Genomic DNA, 18,793 nt, shown 5'->3' with positions numbered 1-18,793 from the left:
TTTTTTCTTCAGGCAATGGATGCAAATGCAGAGAGCCTTTTGCTAAGGCAAATGGATTTCTACCTGCAGTATGACATTGAAGTGTGGACAAACAAAAAGGTGAGATCAGCTGATCAGAACGTTATGGTTATGACACTAGTGTGAATGTTGGGTTCCACTTAAGGGGAAACAAAGATTCCTGCAGATATTTATCTTCTCTTCTCTTTTCTTAGGCTGTGTCTGTGAATATGGATGCAAAAGAGGTCACTTTTCAGGATGGGACAGTTCAGCATTATGACCAACTGCTGATTGCTACTGGCTGCAGGTCAGTATTTGCATATTTATGATTACAATTCTCTTTTTAAAACCAGGCAGAGAACATTGCTTCAATTATTCTGACATTAGTATATTATCAGCTATAACAATAATTCTAAATATTTGGGGTTAAAAGGTGGAATGGGAAATGCAATAAATTTTTCAGAGATATTGGCTTAACAGAAAACCTATGATCATCACAAAACTTTTGGGTTCCTCATTAGCACTGTTGATTGGTCCCTTGGGTCAGTGTGTTGACTAAAGTTGGGTAATTTTATGATATTTTGTTAATATCTACCATGATACTGGAAAAACTTTCTTCAGAATCTAATTAACCACAGTAGCACAGCTAATGGATATGTTATGAATAAAACAGAAGAACGCAGAAAAAGGTTTGGGGTAGCCACCCTGTGTACTTGAAGATTCTGATGAAATTAGGGCAGAAAATCCAATACAGAACTGACTTAATGGTAGAAAGATGTTTTTTTGTTAGAGGAAGTAATGTAATTGCGGCCAGAAGCAGAAGTGATTTTGACGGGCATTGGCAGGATTTCCCTTGGGTGTTCTTCAAGAGAAAGGGTTAGTGCACACTGCCATCCCTGATCTGGCATGGAATTGCCATCTTTCAAGCCCTGTAGCAGCCTCTCTTCCGCATGTATATGACAATGTATGGTAAGAATTAATGGATAAATAAGTAGAATACACAAGTTAGGCTATTCCAGGTTTCTCAGTTTCTGTCATAGTATCTTGCAAAGTTATTGCAATCTTTGAATGTTCTTTGAGATTTATACCAACATTGTTCCTAAATACAACCCGCCCCAAATGTTTGCTAACAAAACTATGCATTTGTTGTTAAAATTAAATTGCAATGGAAATATTTTGATTGCTTATGAACTTCCCTCCTTTTTGGTTTTTAACTCTGAGTTAATTTAGGTGCAAATCATCTTTATTATCTGTTGGTCTTCACGACCTTTGTGTTCTAAAAGTTAATCAGTCAGTCATTATCCAACCCACTATATCCTAACACAGGGTCACGGGGGTCTAGTGTAGCCAATCCCAGCCAACACGGTGTGCCAGACAGGAACAAATCCCAGGAAGGGCGCCAGCCCACCGCAGGGTACACACTAGGGACAATTTAGAATCGCCAATGCACCTAACCTGCATGTCTTTGGACTGTGGGAGTAAACCCATGCAAACACAGGGAGAACATGCAAACTCCACACAGGGAGGAGCGCTACCACTGCTCCACCGTGCCGCCCATGTTTTAAAAGTAAATGTTATAATTTAGGATTACAAATATGAATCGTTATGAGAGTTTTTAGTTGAGTAATATACTTTAAAGAAGGCAAAAAAGTAAATGCTTTTGCATGCAGTTAAGGAAGAAATCATCAGAAGACATAGGTTTGGATATGTCAATGAGTGTTTTTGGCTTGATCAAATGGGAGAATATAGTATACTAACCATTTATCTGAACTTAACAAATGAACAATGAGATCAATAATGGGTTTAAGAGATCCTTAGAGTGGGGTATAACTGCTCAAGTCAAGAATATGAAGGGCACTGTGTAATACTGGCTTGTATAATATGATGTCAAGAAAGAGGCTATTTCTCAGTAAAGATCACTAAGCCTGCAAGTATATGGTAAAGGGCATGTGGCTGAAGAAATTAAAGTTGTGTCAAGATCCTCTTTGTAGTAAAATGACACTAAAATAAAGGTGTTTGGGTAAAAGTGTCTATGGTCCAAATGGTACTAACATTTTACTGCCCTGCTACACATAATGAGATATTTGGGTGACAGTATCATGCAATGGTGATATTTCACGGCAGAAATGCTAAGTAACATGGATGTTAGCAAAGTACATACCAATTTAATTTAACAAACAGAGGACAATTGTCTTTTGGCAAGTGGGGTGAAAATTCATCCTTCAGCTAAATAACTGTCCAAAACACAGGGACAATAATGAATCTTTTTTTTTTCTGAGCTCTCCAAATGTATGTACTTTAGTGGCCCAAATTAATTGGTGATGTTATATCTGAAAATCCGTTGCACAAGCTGAAGTGTACTTGAACAATATTCAAGCAAACTAAGAGGAAAGAGGTAAATATGCTCAGAAGAATATGTGCAAATCACATACAATCAATGTTCCTAAATGACAGACGATAATGATCCCAAAAAGATTAAGCTCTTATTTTAGTAAATCAAATATTTGTTTAAGCAACAGATTTCTCTTTTTTCTTTATCTTTCTTTATTCTGACTCTCCACAGACAGTCTTTGAACCTAGGATTCAAGCTCTTAACTAACCACGTTCTCCCCGTGTGTGTGGCGTTTTCTTTGGTTCTTTACCAGTGCTCTAAAGACGCACATGTTAGGATTATTGGCTGGCTGTGATTAAATACCAATGTATGTGCTAGTGCCCTGTTAAGAGCTAGTTCTTGCCTTGTGCTCTGATGTCTATATTATTTTTGCCTGACACTACTAGCTTTGTGCTTGACCTTGATTCCTAGATTTGGTTAGTATCATTATATTTTCTGAGCTTACATTGTTCTGTGTTGAAATTTATTTCTCTGGATCACATCACAGTAATAAATACCATAAATTTACAGACCCAGGGAGCTGAAATGTCCTGGATCTGACCTGGGCAATGTGAGACTGCTGAGAACACCTAGTGATGCCAGTGCTATTTTCCAGGCAGCAGTGGGGAAAAATGTGGTGGTGCTGGGTACTTCCTTCATAGGTATGTTTTCCATAAAGTAAACTTTAAACTGAAAAATAAAAGTGTAAAATATGTAGCATGATGATGTAGTAGCTTGCTCAGGGCCTCAAAGCTGGGTGCAATTTGTTTGCAGCTTGCATGTTGCCCTTTTGTTTTCTTTTGGCTTTATTGCCACCCAGTTTTAGTAAATTACCTGTAAGAAACTGAGTGAATGTGTGAGTGTGACCTGTTCAAAGTTAATTCCTGCCTTGTAACCTGCAGCTGTTGTTTCATGCAACCTTCTATTAGCATAAGAAGGTTGGGAAATTGAAGAAAGTATAAAGGATCTATATAATACAAGCCATCTTAACATATTCCACCCCAATCAGGAGCAGACACAACAGTGAGAGAGAGAAGGAGTTTAAACTGTACATTACACAAATGCAACATTTGCTCTTAACCCCTAGGTTTCATATGCCAGTTAATTTGTGATCCTTTACTTAAAATGCCTTAAACCACTAAGACTTTTCACTCAGTGTTTTATGAACTGCCAAGTCTCCCAAGGCAGAAGTATTATCTCTGCACAATTCATTTGAATAAAGTATGTAGCAAGTTGGCAGCTGGAAAGTTTATGTACAACTGTTATTTTTATGTACAAAAATACTTGCACCAATTGATCCTGTGATGAGCAGATCATAATATGCATTGAAAGTTTATATAAAAACATGGCTGTAATGTATTAGGAGAGATTGAATTCTCTGATTAACTTTTGTTAATGCCGTTGTTCATGCACCATGCAGTAGTACTTTTATAGACTGAACCCTTTTCTTAAGATCAAAATATATTTCTGGCTTATGGGAACCACACATTTCTTAAAACATTAACTTTGCGCATTGTATAAAAGTAATAAAAGAGTGTTAGCTTAACGCATTCAGATTTGCTACAACGTTTGATTTGGTTAACTTCAAGAATATTGCTTGCTTAAGTGTGGTGTGTAACAGAGCTGAGAAAATGGTAGCATTCAATTTATCCTGAAAAATCCATACTGCACTGTTAGCCAGTTCCTGCACTTCAACTTGCTGCATCTCAAAGTTTTTTCGTAAAAAAAAGCATATGAAAAAAAAAGAGAACAACGTTCACCAACATGGCAAAAAGGGTGTTTCATAATTTATTTTAGAATTGTTCAAAGAGCTGTGCTACACAATCCTAACACTCCTCTGTTTCTTTTTGTAAACAAACCTCAGGGTCATAAATTCCAGCAATAGGAAATATAAGAGTCTAGTGAAGATGATCCCTGCTGTAACAATATTTAACTCAAAGTTAGATTGAGAAGTTTAGCTTTTGCAGAATGAAATGAATGTAAATTGTATTATCATTAGATATAAGCAAAATTTACCCTAACATCGTATTCCCTTTGTTAACAACATTATGTGGTTAGTGATAAGCTGTGTGCTGGCGTTTGCATAACATTTTGCCAGTATTAGATGGTAATTTAAAAGCATCAATAATGATTCATTGCTTATAGGCTACCTGTATTTTGTATTTGAAAGTAACTTCTAAACTGCACCACTTATAGAGTAACAGCTGGGCATCTGATTCAATAGGCTGAATATACCTTTTCTATTTTGGGCCTTCTCTAACTGGAAAAAGGCTTAACATTCTTAGTCCAGATGTGGTATCTTATGATGTCACTTATACATCAGTCTCTTGATCTGATAAGGTTTGTGTTTTGTTTTTCAGGAATGGAGATGGCATCATATCTGTCTGAGAAAGCCTCCAGCGTGTCTGTGGTTGGGAGCAGCAGAGCCCCCTTTCTGAATACCTTTGGCGAGGAGATTGGCCAGCTGGCCAGGAAGGTTTGCAATGGTGCTATTTGCCATAGATGTGACTAAGCACGCTGGTTTGGAAACTGCATCTATGACTCACTTGGAAGTTCAGCAACAAAAATGATATAAATAGATGGCACACATGTTGATGAAAAAGATCATACTTTGATGGCTAGTAAAAATTCCATCATGGTGCATTTCATAATTAGCATGCTGCTCTTAGAGTTATTTCTTTACTTGTTTATTTTTAACATTCATACAAGCTTACACAAATATCCTTTTTCATAGATAAAGACCAGCATTATGCACAAAGAAATTTGATTACATGCACTAAATCAGTTTCACAGCAAAGTAACTATAATCCTATGAAATATTATTGAGCATTACCTGGTGAGCACTAAAATTGAAATGAGCTGTCCGGTGAGTTAACTTTCCTGTGCAAGCAAGTCATCTTCCAAGAAATGTAATACATTTTATCCTGGGCAGATTTACTATTGCAACACTTTTGTCTCCATTTTGAATTTAGTGCAAGTTGAGCATAACTTGCATAAATCTGTTCTAGCACATCAATTAAATTAACATATTTCAAGCTCATGGGTACCCAAGCGGCCAAAGGAAAACTCATTCAAAACCTAACATTCACACTTAAGCCAGGATTTATCACCTCCAAATCCTACTTGCCATACTTTCTTTCATTAAGATGTCTCCCAGTCCAATATTCCTGGCATTTTGATTAGATTTTATAATAATCTTCCTCTATGGCATGATTTGTATTTTTGCTTCTTTTTGCAATGTAGAGAGCCTGCAATTATATGTGCGTAGAGTAGTGACTTCCTCAGAAACCCCACAAACCCACTGGATCCTTTTCTTTTTAACAAAAATAATATAGTGAGTGACAAGCAGGCTGATATGCAGGTCTGTCCAGATCAGCCTTTTTTAAAGTGTGTGCTTGTGATACTTGGTTTATAATCTTATTACCTGGTGTCTCTTTTTGCTGTGTTTCCTAGATGCTGGAAAGCAAGGGTGTGAAGTTCTGTTTGCAGGATGGTGTTAAAGAACTGAAAGGTGATAATGGCCAGGTAAAGGGGGAATACATCAACAATACTATCATGCCATAAACTTTGCAGGCGACAGTTACAAACCAGCATTTATTATCTTTCAGGTGACACATGTTGTACTGAAGAGTGGAACTGTGCTGCCAGCAGATGTGTTTGTGGCAGGAATAGGTGTGTTAAATTTCAACATGCACTTTTTTTAATACTTAAAACTGTAGTGGCCTTTGTTTTACTCTATTAGCCCCTTGTTGTTGCTGCTTTAAGAAACAAAAGGCCTCTTTTGTGGCCATAGCTAATTGTCTTTCTCATCTTTCTTAGGTGTCCTGCCAAATTCTGGCTTCCTGGAAAGTAGCTCGATAGCACTGGATTCAAACAAATTTGTCATTGTAGACAAGGTAAAATATAACAGAAATTGAGAACAAATATACAGGATTGCTGTAGAATTTTGTACTTATTCGACTATATTTTTAGTGTTCCCCATATTCTTGCCATACTGTGTTATACATACAGAATTTATTTATTTTCATCTGACAAGTCTTCTCTGTTAAACTTAAAAATGGTACTTTTTTGACTAGTTGTCTTGCAGTATAGTAAAATAAAGCCTGGGCCTGCAGCCTCAGTTTAAAAGATGATTCTTTCCATAATTTGTGAATTCTAGCTATGCTTAAAAATCTTTTCTGGCTCCACACTGGTTTTCAGAATAGGATCACCTGATAGACAATGATAAAGTGAAACGCTAGATACCAAGTTATGTAAGTAAAATTAAAGTGGCATGTGAATGGTTCATTTGAGGCCAAAGATTTTCCATGCTGAAAACGTCTTTGAAGGGTGTAGAAATAGAATGGTCATGGTTTCTCATGAATATATCTATTGTCTTTTTATTTTAGTTCATGCAGACCAATATCCCAGATGTTTTTGCTGCAGGAGATATAACTTCTTTTCCTCTGTTCCTGGCAAGAAACAAACGGGTCAGTATTGGCCACTGGCAGATTGCCCAAGCCCAAGGTAATACTTTTACTGCAATAATTTTCTGAGTGTGAACTGTCTAGTTTTCACTTTTGTTTGTATTCCAGGGTTTGTGTGTTTATTTCTAGTATATACTATATACTTTGGCTGTCCTTAAGCAAAGACTAAGCCATTTTCATTTTTAGGTGTGTTCACGTCTAATGTACAAAGCACCTACTGCGATGGCCATGTCTGTCTGTCTGCATGAAATAACTCAGGCTCCCAGTGGACCAATACTGTTGAAATGTGGCACACTTATTCTTCAAGGAAATTTGTTGAGACAGTTCAGTTTTCATTGAGATATCCTGAACACATCTCACTGCACACATTTTTATTATTTTGAATTCTCCCATTGAAAAGCATTGCCAATTTTGTGTACTTGTCTCTCTTGATACAAAGAAACATTCTGTATTACTTCAACTACGATTTAGCTTACTTATTCAAATTTACCTTGATAGCAGACAAATCAACTTATATATTTTGTACATTTCCTCTTTTTCACATCCAATAACTGCTACTGATGGCAAACTGATCCTCTGTACAAGTTAATGACACACCAGCAGACTGTGTGCACAGGATAGGAAGTTGCTGTCACTTGGTGCTTGTGTGCACACAGGACTGCAATCTTCTTATCACCAAGTCCAGCTCATCATGCACAGAAACCGTTGCCTGCATCAGCATCCTCCTGATGCTTTAATTAGTATAAGTAAGCTAAATCATCTTTCTATCCATAAAAATATAAAATACAAGCATGGAAAGCAAAGGGTTATCTTTAAGAATGAAGTACCCTGTGGTGTGAAAGCTGTTGTGCATAGACCAAACAAACATTTAGTCAGTGCTATTTACATTACACTTAACCAAGCCCACAGTTCTATTATCTGCACCTTATAATGATTTGGTATTTCACTGTCACTATAATATAGTAGAGTGGCCAGATGACAGTCTGTGCATCCTGATAAATAACTGAAGAATATCAAAATGTTTTAACAGTTTGCCCATCTAATAAAACATTGCTCTGCCAAAACAAACATCCTCACAATATATTTAGAGCAACACATAAAATACACCAAGGCTGGCCCACCCCATACCCCAGTTTAATGTAATATACATATAAAAGCATGGTCAACCCTCTGATGGGGAAAGCTTAATTAAAAATTTTTGTAAAATTTGCACAGCATTGCCAGGTTGATTAAGAAGCAGACAAAAACAGACAGTGCTTCAGTTTATTTAATCCCATTTCAAGCACTGTGTGGAATCGTATGTGTTCATTTGTGAAAGTGCTGTTTTTATTTTTGTTTATGCCCAGAACGCTTGCTGTTGATGATGAGATAAACCAGGCATTAAACAGATAAGGATAGGTTTTATCCGTTGGCATACATGCTACACTAGTGTCCCAGTTTGGGACTTGGTCACCCAATAATTTACCATCAGAGTACCACATTCATCTGATATCCAGAATGGTCAGTCAATCTTAAAAGTTTGCCTGTCTGTTTTGCTATTCCATAACATTTGTCAAAACTGAATTGCTTTGCAAGTCCCATTTCATGAAAATTACTATGGCCAGTCATGCTCAATAAAATAAGGATTCAATTATAAATATTTATATTTATTTATTCATTTTATTTAGGTTGTCTTAATTGTCAACTACAAATTGTCACTGTGTGTGAATTTGGGGCCTGCGTGTTAGTGTGAGTGGTCTTTGTTATGAATTACAGTCCTATCCAGGCCTGTTCTTACCCTTTAGCCCAATCATATTGAGACTGTCTTTGGCTCCCACAACCCTAAAATGGACTGAGAAAGTCATAGAACCTCAGTCCATTGAAGGCCATATGATGTTAAAACACCATGTATACGCGTACATTTTCTAACTTGTCTTTTTTGCAAAATTTCTGACTTTATTCTTCTTTTCACAAACTGAAATACATACACAATTGTATTTAAAATGACTAGTGTAAAATATTAGTTTTTTCTCCTATGCTTTACTCTTTTGTTGCCCAGGAAGTGTGTTTTTGAGTCACTTGCTCACTGTATGAAAAAGCCCCATGTAGTGATTCATTCTCATATAAAGGTTTTAAGCTTTGACTTATCCACATGAGGTTCCTTTCTCAATACTTTTACCTATCATTTTACCTAAACATTTCTTTGTTTCATCAATCCATGGTTTGTTCTAGTTCTCTCTAGTACTCTCATCTCTGTAGATTTCATCCCCTTGCATCTCTGAGCTGTTCATCTTTGTATTGTTCCTTCTAATTTTTGTGCTGTCGGAGGTTTCCACCATCTGATGCGAACCTTATAGCAATGCTGTTGGAGGCTTCTGTGAGCTGCAGATTGTAATAAATTTACCCTGCACTGCGAAGGTTATTCGGGAATTCAGAGACAAATTGCTCAAGACACCTGTACAGCTCTGAACATTTTTCTGTCATCTGATTATGGGTTTCTCCTCTTTTCACATAGATATTGCTATTTTGTATGCATAGCTTAAGTGTTATACTTTTTCACTGGATTCTAAATTATTGATTTGGCTCAGCCCACTTTCTGTAAACTGGTTTAAGTTTTTATTTTATTTCAGTATTTAATTGCTTACTTGTCTTTTGTGGACTGTTCTTTAATCTTCGTATTTGTTTTGAAATGTTGAGTCCAATAGCAGATACCACAGGGGAATGAAAAGGCTCAATCCAATGCTTCACATTCAGCACTCTTATATAATATGTGTACTCAATCAGAGCAGGAAATACCAGAGCAGTTAGAGATACATAGCAGCCAGTTGTCTCAGTAGTTTAAGGTGATGGGTGTATAAAAATGCTTTAATGTTTCTGATTATTACCACTTTTTCATTCCAAGAAGGCAGGAGTGACACAGTGGCACTGTGATTAGTGTTGCTGCTACCTCCTCACATATTCAGGCATTTGTGAGTCAGCAAATGGGTTTTCCCATATTACTCAACTTTTCTAGTACCTCCCAAAGATCTCTATGTTAAATTAATTTTCAACTTGGAATTGACCCAGAATAAATCTATGTGTATGTCTGTGTGTGATGCAGTAAACTGATATCTGTCCAGGACAACTTTCAACCTTATACCCCATACCACCAGAATAAGCTCCTGATAACTCTGTTGTAGAAGACGAAGGTTAAAAATGATGAATCTTTGTATACATGTGTATGTTATTTAATAATCCTCCTTTGCTTTGTTTTACTTGACAGGGAGAATTGCTGCCCTAAATATGCTGAAAAAAGCTGTGCAGATAAACTCTGTTCCCTTTTTCTGGTCAGCACTGGCAGGGAAAAGCTTTCGCTATACAGGTGAGATGAGTATGAGCTATCATACTTGGATTTTTGTACTGCTGGTGACAGAGAGGGGCATTAGTAGCAACTAATGCATTTGGAAATACTGCATGAGAAGTCGTTCCTGGCCTGGGGTTTTTATGTATGGATTTTACATGCTCTTTGTTTGCCCACACAGTAGTTCGGTTGCTATATTGCTTTTTTTCCCTACATCCCAAGGATATGCATATTAAATTTTAATTTGTGACTCTGAAGTGGCTTGTTTTGAGTACACTCGTGAAAAAGAAGGGACCACCCATTTCAGTTGCAATGTTTTACAGCATATATCAAGCCATAACGATCAATCATTTAGTTCTCACCAAGTCCTTAAATGAAATAGTGAAACCTCAGGTGACAAACAACACTAACATTATCCATGCAACAAAAAAAGCCATGGTTAATAGATTAAATTATTTGTTGTTTTTTAGTTTAGTTAGGCCCTTTGACACATTTCACAATTATAGAACACATTACTAGACCATACAAATATTATATACACATAAAGGCAGATGATATAGAAACAAGAGACTTTCTATCTGTGTGTAAGGAACTACTGAACATCCCAATTAAACATATGAAGGGCCTTAGTGCAGTGGATCGGAGCAATTACTCCAAAATGAGTTTGTCTGCAACCTAGCACAACAATAGGTCACAGATAGAAACTTGTTAAGGGTAAATTTCACACAAATGTTAGAAAGCTTTTCTTCACATCGAGAATCATAGACATATGGAATATGTAACCAACTAGTGTGGTAGTCAGAAGTACTTTGGGGACTTTCAAAACTCGACCTGATGTAATTTTTGAGAAATTTGTTAAGTAGATTTGACAAGCTTTATTGGAATGAATGGCTTGTTCTTATCATAATTGTTGTAATGTTCTGAAAAAAATCATTATACAGTATTAAAAAAAATGTGGCCAGTACAGTTCAAAATAAGCAAAATCAAAGTAATGGTAAAAATATATATTTTTTAGAGAGAGAGCATTACAATATTCACCACAGTTATTTCTTAGAATACCATCCATCCATCCATTATCCAACCCGCTATATCCTAACACAGGGTCACAGGGGTCTGCCAATCCCAGCCAACACAGGGTGCAAGGCAGGAACAAATCCCTGGGCAGGTCGCCAGCCCACCGCAGGGCACACACACACCCACACACCAAGGACAATTTAGGATCGCCAATGTACCTAACCTGCATGTCTTTGGACTGTGGGAGAAAACTGGAGCACCCGGAAGAAACCCACACAGACACAGGGAGAACATGCAAACTCCACGCAGGGAGGACCCAGGAAGTGAACCCAGGTCTCCTTACTGCGAGGCAGCAGCGCTACCACTGCGCCACCCTGGTTAGAATGTGACAAGTTTATTTGGACATTTTGTATTTCATCAAACAATAGGCATTTGTACATGAATAACAAATGTTTAGTTTTTAAATCTGTTCAGGTAATACAACTCGCATCTGTAACAAATAATAGGGGAAAAAAGGAAACCTATGAAAGTTTATGGTTTTGGTATGTTTATTTCTTGAACGAAGAATACATGAAATCAGCGGCAAACTATAAATGAGATGGGAAAAGGGATGTTGAATCAGTGCTTCTCTAATGGATAACTGAATATGTACAGGTTGCTTCAGAGTGGGAAATAAAAGTAATTTATATATTGTATGTCAGAATGGACAAGTAATATTTTAGTTTTGATAAAGCATTTTGAGGTTTTGTACTTTGATTGGATAAATGAGCAGATTCTCAAGTACCAGATTTGCTGCTTTGTTTTATTTATGTCTTTCTTAATGGCAAAAAGGAATCATAGCTTTAATAGTAGGCAGTGACGTTTATCTCTATTAGCAGATATATAAAAGCAACAAAATAGAAAGTGTGCAGTACTACAGAACACTGTAAGGAGATGAAGAATTGTTACAGCTTACAAAGTCAGGAATAGAATGCAAGAGAAACCATATGAACCTGCATTGGTATTTTTGAAGTGGAAGGATCTTCCTAAACACCCTGACAGACATTAGACAGCTGGATTAATGATTGCAAGTAGTAGTGTGGTGGACCTTTTCATATAAAATAAAATCAAAATAGTGCAATCAAATGAAAAGTTTTATGATTTAATTCTTTTGTACTATGTGGTGGCAGCTTGTTAATAGCAATTTGAACCTTTGTTCAGTATGTGACATTTTAACTGTAAGCAACATGCTGACATCATGAAACTGCTTATTTATTTATTTAAACAATCTCACTCTAGAATGGAAATTAAAATATTGTAATTGGAAAGATCCATAGTGATAATAGATAATAATTCCAACAGTTTTAAATGTTTTTGTTAAATATATATATATATATATATATATATATATATATATATATATATATATATATATATATATATATATATATATATATATATATATATATATTTCTCTGTGATTTTTATTTAAAATTTGCAAATAATCTTTACCTGTGGGTCTGTGGAGATTTCTACAGGCTTTTACATAGTTAAACTTTCTGAACTGTTTTTTTACAGGCTATGGAGAAGGCTATACTGAGGTTGTCTTCAAAGGCAATATAGAAGAAATGAAATTTCTAGCCTTTTACATCAAGTAAGTGAGGTAGTTTATTATCCATGATTTCCATGTACCAAGTCTGAGGCCTTGTACTTGACAGGGATCATATTAGAGTTGAAAATTTCTGAACAACATTTTAAAATTTTAATCGTTGGAACTTATTTACAGCTTGTGTGAAGGCTGGAAAGATTAGAAGTGGTCTTCTTTACAGCCAAATTAGAACAGAATTACAAAATGCTGTGCAAATTAAGGGATATGACTGAAAAAACAGAATATAGTTCACAATGTAATATCAGTTAAAGGGGCAACAATTTCCAATTATTTTAGCTATTTGTTTTACAGAAGATTGCACTAAATCACCTCAGTTAATAATAAGACATCACAATGGAAAGTTGTCAATTTGGTTTCACATTTTTGAGAAGCTAAAGAATGAAACCTCTTATTAGGAATATAGCTTGTAATTTGTTATTCCATATGATTTTAGTACTCTTTTTTATGGTGAAGCCACTGATCCATATGCCACCTGTTGAAATTCTTGAAGAGTTAGTCAAACCAGGCTGCTTCTAGATTTCTCAATAAATACTAAGAAATTGTTCCTCTTGATCATATCATTCCATTGATATCCATTTGCATTTCTACTCACATTCTTCTCAACATTTGTTAGATACATTTTAGAGTACATTTTCCATGTAAAGTGTTTTGATTCACCATGGGTTGAATTTTAGGTTATTTACATTGAGAGCAGACTTAGCAATTTCCTTATGTGTGGACTACTGTAATCCTGTATAACTGATCAGTAAACATTTGTCTTGGAATGTCATTATGGTCCTCTCCTTTGGCTTACATTTTGCAACTAATTGCTATGGCCGACACTGTATTTTTCATAACAGCACGAAGCAACACTAGTGTATTCATTATTGCAGCTTAAAAAAATTACAATTTCTTGAAATAAACTAATAACTAAACTTTTTCTTTATTCAAACATAATTAACGTATTCCTTTGTGCTAGGCAGTTTCGTAGCAGTATGGGTAGTGATGCTCTCTCACACTTCCACTGGTCAAGGTTCAATATTGGCATAGCTGTTGTCTGTGTGGAATCTATATGCTCACCGTGTTTCTGTGTACATTTTCCTCTGGATACTTTGGCCGACGCCTTTATCCAAAGTAACTTGCAACATTTTAGATACAATTGGTTACATTTCTTTTATTTTTCCAACTGGAGCACAGCAAAGCACTGTCATTCACAAACTCAGTGACTCATACTGAGCCAATTGCTTGATAATGTGTTAATTACTTTGTTCTATGGCATGGTCATAAAAGATGGATTCCTTATGTGGATTAGCATGTTAATGACAGTGATGTCCCTTCTTATAGTCAATGTCCTATCAAACTGTTTTGGAAGATGGAATGCTCTTCTAATCCTCCGGCCAAACGGCTTTAATTTTTGTCTTCTTTGGACAGTGTACCACTTGAGTTTTCGGCAGTGAGTTATTCTGTATTATGGAAGCAGAGGTGCAATCCATTCAGAAATGCCTTATTATAAACTTACCTGCTTCAAGCTGCCAGCTGTAAGCTTTAGATAGGTGTATGCAGGCACATAGATAATAATTTTTAATGACATGCGCTGCAAATACTGAACCACTTTTGATACTGAAGTGCTTTTCTTTTCTTTTGTGAGCCTTGCATTTTCTTAATAACTTTCAGGCCAACTGTACTCTGCCATTCAAACATAACATAACATTTATGTTACACTACGTGAAAGCTGATGTATGAAGCTCAATATTGTGACACAGCTGACAAATACATTTGTATGTGATGGTTCCTAAGATCTCTCTCTTTCCCAAACAATTAATTCTGCTCTCTTAAAAATGTTTACTGCAGTTTATCAGACAGAAAGGTGCAACTCAAGGAAAATAAAATTAAACTTTAAATTTGCTGAAGTAAAACTTCTCTTTGGATAAGTTTGCTTTTATGAAACTATATTATTGTTGTTGTCTGAAGCATGCTGTGAAAATATTTTTAAAAGATATACCCTGACCCTTATAGCTTTCATAAACAAGCAAGTCAGTCTAATGTGCTTTGCATATTGTAACTCGAGCATAAGTCCTTTGGTGGTGTTAAAGCTATTGTTGTTCAGCATTAATTAAATTTATTGTTGGAAATTTCTCCAATAAACCTTCAATAAAGAAACTACAGTGTATTCCACAGCAGGTTTTTACTTATGTAAGGTTTACCATAGGAAGCAGTCAGTTAGCCATACTACTCCCAGTCTTAGCTTTTTTAGTTTTTTTTCCAATTTCAAGGTTATATAGCTCATCCAATCATACTTCTGTTATTCTTAACTCTCAGAATTTAAGAACAATATTCTGGAAGATTATGTACTATTTCTGTGTATTAACTCCATTTAGGGAGGACGCTGTTGTTGCTGTGGCTAGCCTTAACTTTGACCCTGCTGTGTCCCGAGTGGCAGAAATCTTGTCTTCTGGTGAAACCATCTCCAAAGCAAAAGCCCTGTAAGTGTGCCATCATATATAAAAATGATAATAAACTAGGAAATGTTACAAATAACCAATGCATAATTTAAGCTAGATCCTTCTAGTAATCCTACAATAGTTGAAATGTATTTTATTAAGTGCTAACAAAAATGAGAGAACCTCATGCTTTATTGTACACAAATGTCCTTAAAATCTTAGCCATAAGTCTTCTGACCTATTTCCAACAGAAACGTTATGTTGACCATTTTGTCCTATTTCAGTCTAGACATGCTCTTACCTTATCATTCTGTATACATTTCAGGGTTCTACTGTCAATAGTATTGTGGAACTGCCATTTAAAATAGTTTTTACAAATCATTTAGTCATTTGAGTTAATATCTTTTAACAAATTCATATTCCAAATGTAGTCCGTATATCCTCATCTCCTAGGCTGAATGAGCTCAAAAACATGATTTTCCGTCCTCTGTATACCTCTAAATCTAAGGACAAGTGTGATAATCTTACCTTATTCATTTGGTGTTGCTTTAATTTTGTTAACACCCAGCACATGGGTATTGCCAAAGTCATTGGAAAAAGAGGTTGTGAACAGCACAATTATTTAGTAAATGGAATAGAAAAGGCAACGGTAGATAATTGAGCATTTCTAATTAGCCCTAATTTTATAATTAATTTGTGCCTGTTCTGAATACTGGTGGGATTATGATGATAAATTGAAGTTTTTACTTTTTTGAATGCTGGATATATGCTTGCCTATAGAGACACCTTGAGGGAAAACTGCTGTAAAGATGATCACATAGTGAAGCAATAATTCAGGGTTCAGTTGAATATTGCATATTTCTCTTTTTTTACCAAACCAACTAATTCGTGGTTGGGTGGCACCACAGCACAGTGGTTGGCACTGTTGCCTCACAGATACAGTGTTGGAGTGTTGTACTTATGGAGTTTGCACATTCTCATGTGTCTGCATGTGTTTTCCTCTGGGTATTTGAGTTTTCCACCCAAATTCCCCAAAAGTGTACAGATTAGGTTGATTGGTGATTCTAAATTGGCCCTAGTGTATTAGTGTATGTGTGTAGGTCTTATGATGAACTGATGTACTGTCCAGGGCTCTGTGCTACCAGAATAGGGACTGTCCCCACTACAGCCTTGTATTGGATTAGGTATGTTTAGGGATTATGATGATAAATTGAAGTTTTTACATTTTTGAGTGTTGGATATGTGCTGCAATTTATAGAAATGAAATTGTAGAAAAAAATTAAAAAAAAAAAACAAACTTGTCTCCTTGAGGACTAACGAAGAAGCTAATTCAGGCACATTGACAAAATGGAATTCTTGGTCTAGCAAGGTTTAGTCCTCCAGAGCCTCAGCTCAGTTGGGGTGGGAGGCACAAATATACTTGAGCCTATAACAAAATATACTTTTTCATTTTCTGCATAATTCATATGAAATCTATGGAATCTTTAGAAGGATATTAGCTGATGTATGTGAGTTAATTTTTTTGATCCCCCTCGGGCGTTTTGTTTCATACATTCAAACACACCACAGTTACTTATCATGTGGCTTCCAATATCTGAAGTCTGACATCTGTTATTATATCTGCTTAATTTGACGTCTAATTAAAACTACAAAGCACATCTCCATTGTATTTGAAATCAAAAACGTCTTTATTATGGCAATATTATTACTACAGTCATGTTTTATGTAGTGCTATATTGGTATATATATTTGCCTGTATGCATATTCATCATTCTGTATAAAGTTATTTTTATAAAGCACTTACTGGATTTTATAAGTGATAAGTGGTACTTCAAATTGAACTGTGTTCTTACAAACTCTTGCCTTTTTTTTTTACTATTTTTGAAGGTCTGAAGACTTGAGCTGGCTCAAGCTCCCTTGATGTGATGTTCAGCTATCCCCCATATCCGCAGTGAACAGCTCACATGCATCATTTGGATTGTTCACTTGTTTATCTCTGTAGTATCTGTTTTGGTAGCATTTGCTTTGTCAAGTTTACTTTTTTCAAACTACATAAACCTTTAAACAAGTCTTCCCAAAAGACAATACACTGAACAATGAATTGCTCAGTTAGGAATGAAAAGGTGCCAATGTTGTGCGCCTATGGAGACTCAAATATCTATGTCTCGTATGAAAAATTATTACAAAAATCCTACTGAACTGAGGTAATTTGCACTGGATTTCTTATTTTTAATGATCGCATACTTAGTCACCAGCATTATCAGAATGTGGTTATATACAGTTTGATAATAGTTACCTGCTGTCAGTCTACAGGTTACTGTTTTAACAATAGAATTAAAAATAAAAAAACACGTAGGCAGAAACAAAGTAGAATATAGGTTTATCAAACTAGGAGAGCAGCTAAGATCACAAGGACAGATGAAAAATTCCTGCATCTGTTAGGTTCAGAGTAGGTCCTTGTTGTCATTTTACTTAAACATTAAAAACTAAGCTAATACAAAAACTAAGAGCAGCAAAGTAAAAGCTGAATTTCAGACCTTAGTTTAGCTCTGTGTTTACAAAATGATGCCTTAAATAATTGTTTTATTCTGCAGATAGAATATACTCTTCTACAATGGGTAGAATTGTGCCCAAAAAGGTAGCATTATCACCTCACTGCATGCAAGTCCCTGGGTATGAGATTTGTAATAGAATCTAATTTCCTTACAGATTCCAATGGAAATGGGATTTAACACAACTGTTGGCAGATTTGGTTGATATTGTTTAATACATTATGTGCTTTTTTGTTTATTTATTTGTTTGTTTGTTTTTAACCACCTCATTTTGAGTAAATCATGATTGTGTATACTGAAATGGCTCAGTAAAATTTTTAAAATAAATAATTATTTGCATTGTCTCAGCCCTTGTTCCCATAGTCTTATCTTTATTACATTAAATTAAAATGTTAATGATTTATCAAAACACTATTCACTAAAGTTTTGTGAATTTTATTATATATTTAAATAAAAATGTAAAACATGCACTTAAAAATGTATACATTTGTAAAAAAAAAAAAAAGTGATGGAATCTCTTGATTTTTTTGCTAAGGTATTTAATATAGTATGTTGTGGACCACCAGGGGGCATACATCTCCCCAAACCCCGGACACAACAGACACAGACCCCAGTCCTGCCACAAGCACACCTTTATTTTAAGTGGGGAGGCACTTTTCTTTTGCTCCCCCCCAACAGCACACAGTACAAGCACCAAATAACACGCTCCTTTCTTCTTCCTTGTCTCAACTTCTTTCTCTTTCTCTGCATCCACTCCTCCTCCAGCAAGCTTTGTCCACCTCCTCCTGACTCTGGCTCCTCGACTGCAGTGAGGTGGCTCCTTTTATAACACCTGGAAGTGCTCCAGGTGCTCCTTGACCGTCTTCCGGTAGCACTTCTGGTTGTGGCGGAAACGCTGCCTCAAAGGGCTCCAACATGTCTGCAGCACCCCCTGGTGGTGCCCATGGAACCCAACAGGGCTGTGTCAATCTCAGACTCCCAGCATGCCCTGCAGGGAATCCATGGG

General features: G+C 36.0%; 1 protein-coding gene across 2 annotated transcripts in view; it reads left to right on the top strand.

Moving 5' to 3' along the window:
- aifm4 (apoptosis inducing factor mitochondria associated 4) overlaps positions 1-18,131 on the top strand; it is a 39,074-nt gene extending 20,943 nt beyond the window's left edge. For both annotated transcript variants that reach the window (XM_039756922.1, XM_039756921.1), the window contains exons 8-19: positions 13-99; positions 213-304; positions 2,900-3,030; positions 4,729-4,844; positions 5,822-5,893; positions 5,977-6,040; positions 6,188-6,264; positions 6,757-6,874; positions 10,076-10,174; positions 12,725-12,800; positions 15,173-15,277; positions 17,123-18,131. In XM_039756922.1, coding sequence (XP_039612856.1) covers positions 13-99; positions 213-304; positions 2,900-3,030; positions 4,729-4,844; positions 5,822-5,893; positions 5,977-6,040; positions 6,188-6,264; positions 6,757-6,874; positions 10,076-10,174; positions 12,725-12,800; positions 15,173-15,277; positions 17,123-17,156 — 1,071 coding nt within the window. In that variant the 3' untranslated portion in view covers positions 17,157-18,131. The remainder of the gene's footprint in view (positions 1-12; positions 100-212; positions 305-2,899; positions 3,031-4,728; positions 4,845-5,821; positions 5,894-5,976; positions 6,041-6,187; positions 6,265-6,756; positions 6,875-10,075; positions 10,175-12,724; positions 12,801-15,172; positions 15,278-17,122) is intronic.
- Positions 18,132-18,793: the final 662 nt, after the last annotated feature.

Source organism: Polypterus senegalus, chromosome 6 (genome assembly GCF_016835505.1).
Source record: "Polypterus senegalus isolate Bchr_013 chromosome 6, ASM1683550v1, whole genome shotgun sequence".
Taxonomy (NCBI): Eukaryota; Metazoa; Chordata; class Cladistia; order Polypteriformes; family Polypteridae; genus Polypterus; species Polypterus senegalus.
The sequence above is the reverse complement of the archived record's forward strand: the minus strand, read 5'-3'. Positions and strand labels throughout refer to the sequence as shown.